Genomic DNA, 13,597 nt, shown 5'->3' with positions numbered 1-13,597 from the left:
TAGGAATGGAGTATTTCAGAAAACATTTAATATGAAACCTTTTGGAACTTCCATCAAATACAGATTTACATCATTTATCAGAATACTTTTTCAGTTCAGACAACAAAGTGCACTGCCAGGTGAAAAAAATACATTTGGAGGAGTGCTTAAAATGTAGGAAGTGAAACGATAGGTGACTCTTCACCTGAGAAAGTACAATGACTGCCCTGAAATGTCTTATTGCTATTACAAAATGGAGTTTTCATGGCAAAAACCATACCGAGCAGCACAGGCACGGGCAGAGCACTGAAAGCCAACTGAACTCCAACTGAACACCTGGAGTTCTAAAGCCATGGCAGGATACAGAATATACAGAGAATAAAATGCAAATTCAGGAATATTTACTACATTTAACAACTATGATTACCCTTTAAACTAGCATAATCAATATCAATGCTTAGGGAAAGAGGGGGGAAGTCTGCTGCCTTCACAGACTACAGGTCACAAGAACTAACTTGCAAAATATTAAGGGGTTTGCATTTTCACCTCGTGTCAAATCTGAACTGTGTACTATGAATAACTATTAGCTCACTGCAAATTTAAAATGCAAATTTCGGCTCCAGTTTAAAGCACATGTGAAGTACATGCTTAAGTGCCTCACTGAAATATAGCCATAAAACATCAATACAAAAAGTCAAGTAGATAATGCGGGATATTATCTACAGAAGTCCTTCATGAAATAAATTGATTATCACTAGGAAACAAAGCCTGAAGAAATCTCTTGATTCTAGTCTGCAAAAATCAAATCCAGCTCACCACAGTGATGGTTAAGAAGTGGGGACCATCCGATAGTAGCTTCGTGTCCTACAGAAAGCTAGTTGGCCATCAGAGTTCATCGGGGTAGGTTTCCACACTGTAAGTCACAAAAGTGACAACGGACTCCTCAGCAGAATCTAGACACAGCTGGCATAAAGCCATCAAAAGCAATACAACCAGAGCCAAGTGGAAGCACGCTGGAAGAGAGCTGCAAGGAAAGTTTCAACTGCTGCTGCCTATGGCTGTAGTTTAGTACGCTGGATGTTACAACGGAGGAGATCAGTAGCAAAATTAGATTCCCACTTTTGGGTTTCAATACTGCAGACACCCAGAAAGCAAAGTACTGCCGCACCTGCAGCAATACCTCAGAACGGCACTGACTCGGACGTGGTGACTTGCATCAAAACATGGTGGTTGTTTGAGAGTCCTTTTGTGCTTTGTATCAGCCTGACCTAGTCTAACGTGGAGAACTTGGTCTGAAAGAAAAAGTCACTAGTCAATGTTTAGCGCACTGCATCGTTCTGCAGAGGAACTGTGGAGCAACGGAGAAAGGCTCTTAGCTGCAATCAATACTCATAAACCAAAAGGACAAAGATACAATTTTAGTAGTTTAGCAGAAGCAGAGGAATGGAAGCATTTACCCAAATTTTAATGCACAAATCAACTACATTTTAAAATTTTGATTCAGACTTAAATAATAAATAGGTGGGCAAAATATAATGCAAGACTTACTCAGTAAAAGTGAACTTTTAATAATCTCATGAGCTCTACTTAGAAAACAGGACTAATAATGTTCACAACCGTAAATCCAAACCCTTCACACACTTTTTTTTTTTCCTTAACACAGCAGTGAACTGTAAACCTGCGTTTACTGGTTATCTCTTCAGTTATTTTAAATATTAACTCAAGTGTTTCCTCCTTGGCCATTTCAATTTTTAGCACCAAAATTAGCCCAAAAAGAGGTACTGGTACAGCTCGATGTTGTAAATGAATTGTTTACATATAATACTTTATATATTATACACACATACTGTACATTCACACGTCCACACAAACAGGAGGCATATTTAAATGAATATATTCTGTGTTTCAATTTGTTGTCAAAGACTTAGGAGCAATGGAAATAAAGCAGAAGGGGTAATATTTTACATAGTAGGCAACTTTAATGCTGTAGTGCACTTATAAAAAAGTCCAACTCTCCCTCCCAGCTCAGCAGCTTTTTTTTTAATATCACTATTCAGAAGGATGCAGAAGTTATTGCCTAAATGTTATTCTATACATTTCCATTGGAATTCTCAAAAACACTTGCTAACTAATTTACAACTTAACTATTTTTCTTGTTACAGCTTTAACTCATTGGCAATTTTGGAAGCAATGTTTTTAAAAGCTATGGATGTTCCCGATATCCGCTTAAAGCGAACTCCATTCAGGGACAGTCTTGGCAGTTTACACACCTCCATCTCCCACTGTACAAGGTTTTCCGCATGCCCATCTCCATGGACGCAGAAAAGCAAGAAACGCTCTCTCTGTTCATAGTCACAATTATTGGCATCCAGGACCTTTCGGATTTCCCTCATCATGTCATTGGGATCCATGGAGCTGGTGGTTTTCATGCTCCACGTAAAACGCAGCGAGCGAGGCTTGGCTTCCTTGTTTTCATCCTTCTGATCCACAGCTACATTGCGGCTGAAAGACAGCAATTTATTAGTTAGCAGGGCAAGAGACTTCCTCCAAGTTCTGTGTTAGTGAAGCAAACTCACACTCAACACACACTACTTGTACAAAAGCAGTGTCTAGGGGCTCTGGCTGTGAGCAGCGCCCCGTTTTCCTCACAGCTACACAAACACACAGTGAAGATAAAGCATTAGCGTTTGGGACTGAAACAAAGGTTAGGTTTGACTTGTGAAACAACTGGAAGTCATTGGAGTCAGGAGCATGAGGGAAGTTACCTTACTGTGGTAAAACTACACACATCACCTACGATTCAGTTTTAAGCTGGGTGCTGCTCAAAGCCCTATTCTTGGGCCATGTGGCCTGGGGCACCTGGCATCAGCTTGGTTCTAGAAGTTTCTGGAACTTCAAACAGCTGCTTGGTGATGTGTGACAAAATATTGTGACAAAATGGCGCCCAGCCCGCCCCACAGGAGTGCTGGGCCATGGGAAGTACCCACACAAACACAACGGCAACAAGCATCTCCTCCTGTGCAGGAGGCTGGGGACCAAGGGCTGGAAGGGCCATGGCGTGCCTCCGCAGAGGCAACCAGCAGGAAGGAAAATGGAGCTCGGGGCCCTGTGCCGGGTCACCTGCCTGTTGACCCAGGCCCAACACTTGCCACCCAGTTCTGGGCTACATGGGTTTCACTCTGAAATCACTATTTTCACAGATAGGCGTTTGAGAGGTTCGCTGAAGAACCACTGTATTGTAGGATACTGGGGTTACTTTCAACAGGGTGGAGATACTCTGTCTTTAAATTTGTCAGTGATTTGTTTACCTACATTAGTTATTGGTAATAAAGTGACGAAGTCTTTCACTGCTAGAAGTCACGCAACTAAGCACCTTGGAGTTTGAAATGCAGGAGGGAAAGTTGGAAGTCACTATTAAACATCTTGACATTGTTAGCAAAGAACCTAGGTAAAAGGGTTCCTACTTTCCTATTACTGCTGCAGTTTTAAGAAAACACAAAATATTGAGGCTGAATCTCCCAAATCTGCCTTTTTTTTTTAATCTTTTCCCTTGGTAAGGAGAAATAAGGTTATTCAGGATAATGAAAAAGAAACGTTCCAGAAATTTCTAGTTCATAATGATCCTTCCACTTTCATTAAAATCAGTGGTTGTGCAGCTAAAGAGTAAGGAGCTACATTTGGACCTTTAGGATAAAAAATGACAGATTTACTTTAGGAATGTCTACATGCTGTCAGTCATCTCTTCAAATTTACTTGTTCCCAGGGCAAGAGATTTTAATATACTGACAATGATGCTTTAGTATTTTCTGAAAACACATAACCTAACTGACCCTACACCATGCAGTTTAGGCCTCATGTTGAACTTCAAAGTTCAGTTTACAATTATTAAGTCAAACTCTTTCTTAAAATATTTGGCAATGAATTTTTGGTTACATGATCCCTTCCTTCTCCCAGCATTAAGCAAACAACTATGAAAAAGTTACACAAAAAGCAATAGCAAAGTCAGAACAAAATAAATCTATCACAAAGATAACACATTTCATAATTTTACATTCTATTAGAAAGACTTTCAGTAACTGTGAGAATCATAGGATTATGCTGTCAAATCCAGCTATGTGGTTTGCCAGATGTTACAAACATCAGCAAGCAAATTAAAGAGTATTTTCTTTTAAGGTTTTAATTTAATAAAGCTGCAAGAACTGGCAAAAGGGATAGAGGGAGGAACGCCAACTTTTATTCAATGCTCATTATATTTCAGAAAGCCTTTTCTACTTGAAAACGGTGGAATGAACACAAATCTGTTGATTTCTAGTGTTTTTTGATATGAAGATTTGAGGAAGAGTTTAACATGAAAAATAGCTCAGCCATTTGTGATTTTGGAAATGAAAAATATATTTTAATGTCCTTCAGCGGTTATCCCACACATCTGCAGTCTCACTAGACACCATTTACCTACAGATCTACAAGACAACAGCAAATTATAAATACTAAAATGCAAAAAAAACACAAGGGAAAAGGCAACATGAAAGATGAAAGTTTAGAAACAAGCCAGTCAATGCTTTAATAGCTGTTTCGCAGACAAAAATGCTTCTTTGTTTAGTTTCAAAGCCTTAAACAAAACAAAAGCTGCTGCCTGAAGCCACTGTGCCACATAATCAAGGGGAGAAAGGTTCAAACTCACCTAAGTAACATTTTAAACAAAAATTTTACCCTCACCTTGAGCCCTCAAATCTCCCGTTCCTCTCATATTCAGTTGGGAGCCTCATTGAAAAGAATGCAGAAGCAAAAGGAAGTGGGAAAGAGAAGACAAATCTTACACTACAATATACAATATCTGAATAGTTGCTCAAAGACACTGTAATCATACCAAAGTTGTGTTAAAATACAAAGCAACAAAGATGTAATGAACTTACTAGATTAGAACAAATTCAGAACATAGCATCTTGCCAAAGTGAAACAAAGCCTATTAACTACAGTTTTTAAAAAGACCCTTAGCTACATTTCACATTGTATGCTTACATAAAAACGTGGTAAAACTCATTAAAAAAGCTGAATAACTAAAAGTATAAAACATTAAACTAAAATTGCAACATATTAAAATTACTTTATCATTTAATAAATTCCTGCTAAATGATACATAGCTCCTAATCATTAAGCTATTTATTTAAAAAAAAAAATCACGATGCTTGCACACACACCAAATACCAAAGTATTAGATGTTTAAACAATACCATACCGTTTAAAACAAAAGAACAACATACATATATATTTTAACAGAAGTTTAGAGGTAAATCTGAGATTTCTCATGCTGTGATAGCTATTAATTCCCATGCTGATGCATCTTCTACATCCAAAAGAAAGCCTAAGCTTTCTTTTTGTACTGCTTAAAGTTGCTGATCACTAACATACCACTACCCAGTTATCACAGAGAATTACGGGGAAAATCATCATCTTCCTCTACGTTCCTATTATTGCAGTACAATGTCTCTACATCTCAGTGTTAATTCTGCTTGTAGGGAAGCCATCTTTATAAAACTCTTATCGATGCTACTCCGAGTTAGTACAGGGCTTCACCCAGTAAAGTAAATATATTAAAACACTTTGGCTATCAGGCATCTAGGGACAAGAATGTAGGACAACAAGCTTATTTTTTGATGCACATCATATTTGTATTAGGTTGCGTGAGGTGTCACAAGGCTTAATTTCCTCATTTTCTTCCTTTTAAGGTGTTGTGGTGAGGAAACAGGCCTTTAAGATCAGTGGAAAGAGCACTCTTGCTCTGTACAGTCTTGTTGCAATGGAGCAGACACTGCAAGAGTGCACTGCAGAACGCAGTGACAACATTTGCTGTGCAGGAGATGGAGTTCAAAATCCATACTGCAATATAAATATAGGTTAAAAAAAAAAAAGAAAAAAAAAGAAAAGCTAGGTCACTCATCATGTTGCTCATCACAAGAACATCCAGCCAGAACCCTATTCTGTGAGGTACTGCACAGCACAGGGTAAGATGCTGGTTCCTCTGCTAGGAAACGTTTTCCATTGACTAATAAAATGCTGTTACATGCAAAAGGGATACATAAGGAAGATGGTGAGAAGAAAACAACTGACGAGTCCCCAAATAAATCTAGCACTTCCAAATGTGCTTTATTGGCAGTCATTTTCATCACATTTTTATATTCAAGTGTTAAAATTCAACCTTCTTAAAGGGGGAAACTTCCAGTTGTTCCCCGCAGTAACACAGAAGGATGACCGACTCAAAGGCTGCAGCCTTCCCAATTTCCTTATTTACTTGACTGCAGCCAGTACTTCTGTCTGATTTCTGAAACCCATGTTAAGAGTTTAAAACATCAATAGCACTGATGATCATTTAGGTATGCATATTAAGATCATGTGCTACTCTGCTATGGTGGATACCAGAGAATGTAACAAAAAGATTGATTAGGTCTGCACGTACAATCCACAAACTCATCTTTTACAAGAATTTTGTAAGACTGTATTAGGAGAAGGTTGGCAGGGAAAGAATTATTATTTGTATCAACTGAACAAATCCACCACACCTTCCAGATACTGGAAAGAGAGGCTCTTTTTACTAGGGAAAGCAAACAAGTGTGCATGACACTGCACGACAGAGAAATTAAGAGTACTTGAACTTTAAAGTGACATTGTGTTCCTACAAAGTGGAGGCAATATCTTTAAGAGCTGCAAGCATTTACAGATCATTTTACTTCAATTTATTTTGATTTTAAACTTGCCAAAGGTTGTAGAAAATGGGATGATAACCAGAATTCCCAATGACAAATAGCCTTACTGTTACTGGCACCTGTCCAGTAAAGATTGAGGAAGTTATGTTCTCAGACGTTTTTAGGTTGAATGGTTCAGGTTCTGAAACACTGTAGTCTGAATTAAAGAAAGATCATTAGTTAAAAAACACATGCCACCTTTAAATAATAACACTATTTCATGGGAACCTTTTTGAAAAATCTTACTTTATTAAGTTTTTCCGTGCCTCAGTGTTCCACTCATTTAGCACCAGGCACTTGTACTCGGTGACACTCACTCTCAAATATGAAACACCAGCCAGAGAGCGGTGCCCATCTCTGTAGATGTTCCCTCCTTCACGAAGGAAATGGTTACAGCACAGCACTCATGCCTTGGGAACATTAACTTCCTGTGCTGCCAGTATTGTTTTGGTGGGTCTGCAGCTCAGATGCAGCCCTTAGGGCTCCTCACTGCTAACACAATTGTCACTTCTGTAGAAACCACAAGTTGCTGTGTTACGTTGTAAATTTTCTGGTTTTGCTTGTATTGTTACATAAATTAATTTTATGGACCAAGATGCTCCTTCGTCTTGAGAATGGAACAAATATATAGAAAAGTTACGTTCTCATTTGTCAGGCAATGCCTGTAACACTCCTTTATTTTTAAATTATTATTTTTTTGCTATAGAGTTTCTGAAAGGCTTTCAAAAATAAGAATGTTTCCATATATCTATCCTGAGTTATGCTGTGTTTTCTGTTCTTTACATCTTTGTATGCTCTTTGTTAAAAATCCAACTAAACATAAAAGAGAACTGTCTAAAATGATATAGAAAAACAGCAAAAAGGGCAAGATTAAAATCACGCTAATTTACGGAAATGGACAAAAGATGCTGCGGTAAAATCTAGAACACAGAAAGTGATTTTTGCTGTCAGAAAAAAAGTTAGCTTTCCACAATATGCATATTGGCAAGCACAGTGCATAGTACAAGGTTTTATATATGTATATATACACATACATATATACACACACGTATACAAATATATATACACATATGTATATACACACATATATGGATATATACACACATGTATATGTATATAGTAGCTCTGTGTAGCAGGTACACTAGTAGGACTCAGTTGTTTAAGAAGGAATGACTATATATCTACTTTTATTCAGCTCCTCAGGAATGATGCTGCAGTACTGTACACATGTGGGTTACAGTAGTTCTTGCAGTATCAAAGATAGTGAGTTTAGGTGAGATTCATAGCATATGAAAGAGGAAAAAAATGCTAACAAATAACATTTTCAATTTAATTTTGTACCTACAAACAGCATCAGGTGCAGAGGGATACAATGCACATGTAAAACAGAATTTAAAAAGCACAGTCTGGTTCTGTGTAGGTGGTATAAGACTCTGCAAATCTCTTATTGAAAAGACAGCTGCTGCAGCTTCCATTGAATGTATTTCCACTATAGCCTAAAATTTCTGGCCAACTAAAGATTTTTTTAAAAATAATTAGAAGTTACTGTTCTTTTTTAAATCTCAAAGTTGAAGAGTAGCGTTCCAGTTTAAATCTGAACATTTTTCATTTTAGCATTTTTCATATTTCTTCAGAGCAACAGAATAGCAAACTTACACACATCCAGTTGTGGCGGTTTCGCAGATCACAATACTTTGTTTTAAAATGAATGCAACTACAGAGACAAAAGCTCCCTTTTACCAAGTGGTATGTGCCCTGTAGCTCTTTATGCGTGATGGGTTAGAACTATTGCCTCTGCTCAGTTTCATCTCTATACTGTGTTGGATCTTTCCTTTCCTTAACTGTCAGTTCATGCATGTTCCTTTTCTCAAGCTAGCTGTGACAGTGCCAGCCAACCCAACCAACATCAGTTCTAAACATTGTCATTTTTGGAAGTGCCCTGATAATTATTAAAGTGGAATGAGATTTACTTGTTTAGCCAGGGGGAGTACCTTTAGACTATGAACAGAATAAACCCAAATTTAAGCAGCTATTAACGTATCTCAGGTCTTCCTAATACTAAATGCTTCCTTGAAATGGTCTGACTAATTTCAAATGAGTAGTACAAAGCCTTACAGTTTGAAAGATAAACAGATTACTTTTTTGGCACTGATTACCTGTTTTTGATCAATATTTGGAAATTGGAAGCATCATCCTTTAAGGAGCTCCAAGGAATGATTCAACATAACTGAATATTGCTGATACATAATGAAGATTCTGCTGGAAAATCCACATGCAGATCAAAATTGTATAACCAACTTTAATGCTTCATAATGGATTAAAAAGATATAGCATTCCCAAATTGTAAGGCTAAATTCAATCCTTTGGGCTTGAAATGTGAATTACACTTCTCAGCTTTTTCTTTTTGTTAATACATTAGTATAAACATTATACTTTGCTTGTAACTGAAGTGCTCTACTTGTACTTCAGCTGCAATTCACTTCAGCAAATGCATCCCATTTTAAAAGTTATTTGATCTTCAATCTTCCATATAAAACAATTCACAGCCATGTTTTTTGTTAGATTCACAGCCATGTTCAGTTTGCTTTCTACTGTATCAACTACAGACAATGCTTCACAATGACTTTTTTTTAATACCATAAAACAGAGAATGTAAGTTTAGCATTACTTACCTTTATTTGCTTGTAACATTATGTTTTGTTTATATTTTCATCATTGTTATCAAACACCTCATTTTTCAAACATAAGCATGCTAAGTGTATTAGTACGAAGAACAGAATTACTTTGGTACTACCAACTCTATCAAAGAAAGAAGAATTCACAAGGCATGCTTAGCATCTTGTTATACAGGTGCCACAGATTCTTAGAAATCATCATGAGTTAATGGATTTATTCTATGCTTTCCTCTCAAGAAAGAAAGTATTTAGTTTTCAGCAGAAAGTTTAGTTTTCAGAAAACCAAGGCTAGAAAGCCAAATCTGTTGTTAATTGCAGGAGCCGCTTTTTTTAAATATAAATAAATCCTACCTTTTGATAAACCTGAATGACATGTTTCTAAAAGAAATTAAGCCAAAATAATAATTAACAAAAAGTTTTGTACAAAATAAATTAAAAAATCCATTTAGAGTGAAGCATGCAAAAAGACCTTATTTAAACGCACACTGAAATTACACTTCAATACATTCCAAAATTAGGCACATGATTTAAGGTCTGAAGACTTTGAACTTTTTTTTTTTTAGCATGAATACTTCCAAACTTATTTTTTCTAGGAAATACATCACCAGTAGTTATTATATGTTAACATACGTACTGGTTTCAAAATCCCTTAAAACTAAAAATGTGCAAGGTCACAGAAAAACTTGTTTGGATTTTCCTCACTTAATTCGTACAGAAAGTAAAATCAGTAATTCCAACTACTATTAGACCTTGAGTACCTTCAAAGTTAGATTTCTTCCTTCCTTCCTAACACTGTCATCCATGTTGTGCTAAAAACTGCCTTAAATACTTAGCTAATTTAGTGAGAGAAGCTGTAACTGTTGCCTACACCAGAACTACGTAGTTAATAAGCAGAATGATTTTGATCACCCATAGAGGAAACTAGAATCAAATAATGTTTTTTTGTTTTGTTTGTTTTTAATTTAAGAGAAGAAATGTAACTGTGTATACTTTGATGGGACTGTCCATTTCCCGAGTACATTGTACCTACTATAACAGAGCACCAACTGCAAGAGGTCCTCCAAATGCAAACTTAACCATCTGTAGCAGTGCTATTGTGTTATAATTGCATGGTTATTTAATCAAGTCCAGATGGAATTTAAACTATTGCAAAAGTACTGGGGGAAAAACTTTTTAAAGCAAACCACACTGCACTGCAGAAGTTGAAAATCAGAAGTAACGATAGAAGTTTGACTGCTGTCTAAACAAGTGCGTCACACTGAATGATAAATACTGTGTTCCAGCAGCACAAGTAAAAAGCTTGCATGTTCACAGTTTGAGTGTCCACATTTGGAATGTCAGATGGAAAATTAAGTAAGGGTATTACAAACAAAAGTATAGAGGGAAAGATGTGCCAAAAGGATGCATCTGATTAAGACTTCACTTGACAAAAAGCATAAGGCTTTGTAGAAAAAAAATGAATTTCATCTTTTATCTCTAAAGAGAAAAAAAAAGTAACTTCCTACAGTGCATTATTTCCCAGAGAAGCGCTTGCTGAGAATGCTGAGTAGCATAAAACATTTACCAAAGTGCTAGGCTGTCCTGTTTTAATTTTTCACAGAACTCGAACTTCCCCTTGCCTTTTTTTTTTTAAAATAAATTAATTCCCTAAATTGAAATCAGCCAGTTGTGAAAAATTGGGAGTTTGGCTTAATATTATTTTGTAGAAATGGGAGACTAGAAAGACGATGCTGGGGGGAGAGGCAATGTACAGTCACAGAATGTACAGGAGGGAAATGGCTTGATGCCAATATGATAAGCCTAAAATAAATGCAAGCATACCAGGATCAGAATGATGTATTTCAAAAAGTTTCACATGATGAGGAGGGTACAAAAGTATGGAGATTATCTTAAAACAAAGATAAAGAAACTTCTGCAAACACAAATTGTGGATATCTGAGTGATATATGTATGTGATATACGAACCCACAGGTTATAAATATGTAAGGAAAATAGGTGTTTTTTCCCCCCTTGTAGTCTCACCCCGACTATTTTAGTGTTTGTGGGAACTAATGAAATCATACAGATTTGAAACCAAGAATCCAATTAGAATAAAAACTATCAGGAATAAGCAGCTGCTTAAGCCAAGCCTTGGCTAGCCCAACACATCTTCACACCAAAACCAGAATCTGCACATGAACTAAATGTCAAAATAGGATTAAATCTTTCAAGGCCTGACCAGACTGCTGCCTAGATAGAAACTGTAGTACTGCCATTACTTTAAGATGACCTACGCTAGTGCTGCTGCCAGAAGGAATTGTTGTCTCTTGCCCCTATCCTTTCACCTGTGCTATTTCTACCCGTGAGGAACCATCAATAACCTGAGGATGGGAGAAACAGCCTGAGCTTCTATCACATTAAATATCAAGACTGGGATCCTAGTTTATACATTCTACTGAAAGACCATACGGACAGAGTGAGCAGCTTTTGAATTGAGCTGCAGTATTTCATCCCAGCAACATTTGTACCCCAGACGTGATGACTATGAGCCCAGAATAATCAGCACAGACCAAGCTGTCTCAGATTTTAGCAATCGAATCAACTGGTATAAAACTAAATGGCTTTCTGTAACTAAAAAGAACTGAAAAAAACATAGGCAGGTGCATTTTAAGTTGCAGATATACGGCTAAGCTGTTGACCAGGGAATGTGGGCAAAACAATCTAATGAACTACTTGGTAATTTCTACTATCTGACAAAAAGAAAACATTCCTGGACAGCATCACTGCTCTAAATGACTTACCTTCTTGTTAGTTTCGAAGTTAGTTTGCTAAATAGATTAGTGGAACCCCTGGTTCGAGTCTGAGAGAGCGGCGTCGCTTCGTGGGACAGACTGGGGGAGGCCGGGGGTCCGTTGTAGGTAGCAGTGCGACGCTCTCTGAGCTGGCCGTGGAAAGTGCTCCGACTAGCCGTTCCTCTGGGGAAACGAATACGGTCAGGTGTGGTTGCACTGCTTATGCTGTGAGTTGAAGCAACGGGAGTTCTTTGATCGGGAATAGTGCTAGAGCAGAAAACAAAAAGACAACGCTAGAACTTCTTTACGGAAGCATAACAGTTTTGCAGGAAACACAAAACACTAAGTTCTACAGTAAAGCATAAGCAGACACTTTCTTATAGGCCAGGGTTGGAAATATCAACACTATTACAGCACTGTATGGAATCAAAATTTGTAAGTTAGGATTAAAAGGCTGTCGAAACAGAAACCTACATAGGCAGAAAAATGCAACACAAGTATCCTGGAAAAGACCAGATAAACTAGGCATACAGTGTTTCACTGAGAAGACTGATAAAAGAACAGGTGAGTAAAGTTTCCTTCCAGGAAAGAGAAGCAATGCATAACTTTAGTACCTCTCCCTCCACACTCTATCCATCTTTGAAAAACTTGCTAATTTGAAAATATCCTACGGAAAATTCTCTACATGCGAACGGTTCCAAGTAGTGAAGTCCTTCAGAATACACAGATTACAGTCTCCCAACAAACTTTGACAATAGGGAATGTCCAATACTCCTACCGCTAAAAAAAAATTAACGTTCATTATTGCAGGATTATGTCACAGACAGCCTGACACACCACAAGACAAATGTAACAAGACTGGAAATGAGGAAACACACATCTTGTGGGCAATATATACTAGAACACTCTAGAACTAAAATTCCACAGCACAAAGTTAAGAAGCAGTGGGTATAAGTTAGTTTCACAACGATTTCAGGTTCTTACATAGGCCTGAAGTTATCTGCGCCATTGTCTATTGGAGGCAACATCATCTTCGTGTGCACAGAGGCTGACATGGACATCGACTTCTGATGTCGCAGCCGAACACTGGAGAAGGATGTAGTACAAACTGAAGCAGGGCTAGCTGCGTAAGCGAACATTTCTGTCAGGCTGTGAGGGGGTTTGGGTTCAGGCAGAGGCAGAAAGAAGAGCGTGATGGACCAACAACAAGCTACTGCATAGAAAAAAAAGCAAACTTTTCCTTCTATTAACCAGTTTGTGAAAGAACATGAACTCCATTGGCCATCTTATATGTAAACAGCAGTAACTACTCTAAGCTCCTCTCAGAAAGCATCCTTACTACGTATAGCACTTGACATCTGTGAAGTGATAATTCTCGTATCAATAGCATTAGTTAGCAGTGCCACCCTCCTTAGCTGGGGAAATGTACAGA

General features: G+C 37.5%; 1 protein-coding gene across 16 annotated transcripts in view; it reads right to left on the bottom strand.

The window, feature by feature from the left end:
• Window positions 1–13,597, bottom strand: part of MARK3 (microtubule affinity regulating kinase 3) — a 66,043-nt gene continuing 52,446 nt past the window's right edge. For 3 of the 16 annotated variants that reach the window (XM_083837316.1, XM_083837325.1, XM_083837327.1), the window contains 5 exons: window positions 13,150–13,314; window positions 12,175–12,432; window positions 9,746–9,772; window positions 4,696–4,740; window positions 1–2,481 (listed from right to left, as the gene is read on the bottom strand). In XM_083837316.1, the coding sequence (XP_083693442.1) occupies window positions 2,136–2,481; window positions 4,696–4,740; window positions 9,746–9,772; window positions 12,175–12,432; window positions 13,150–13,314 (841 nt within the window). In that variant the 3' untranslated portion in view covers window positions 1–2,135. The remainder of the gene's footprint in view (window positions 2,482–4,695; window positions 4,741–9,745; window positions 9,773–12,174; window positions 12,433–13,149; window positions 13,315–13,597) is intronic. The other 13 variants (XM_083837329.1, XM_083837331.1, XM_083837318.1 and 10 more) reach the window with 7 other exon arrangements.

The sequence above is a fragment of the Anser anser genome (genome assembly GCF_964211835.1).
Source record: "Anser anser genome assembly, chromosome: 5".
Lineage (NCBI taxonomy): Eukaryota > Metazoa > Chordata > Aves > Anseriformes > Anatidae > Anser > Anser anser.
Note: the sequence above shows the minus strand (reverse complement) of the source record. Positions and strands in the feature narration are given on the sequence as shown.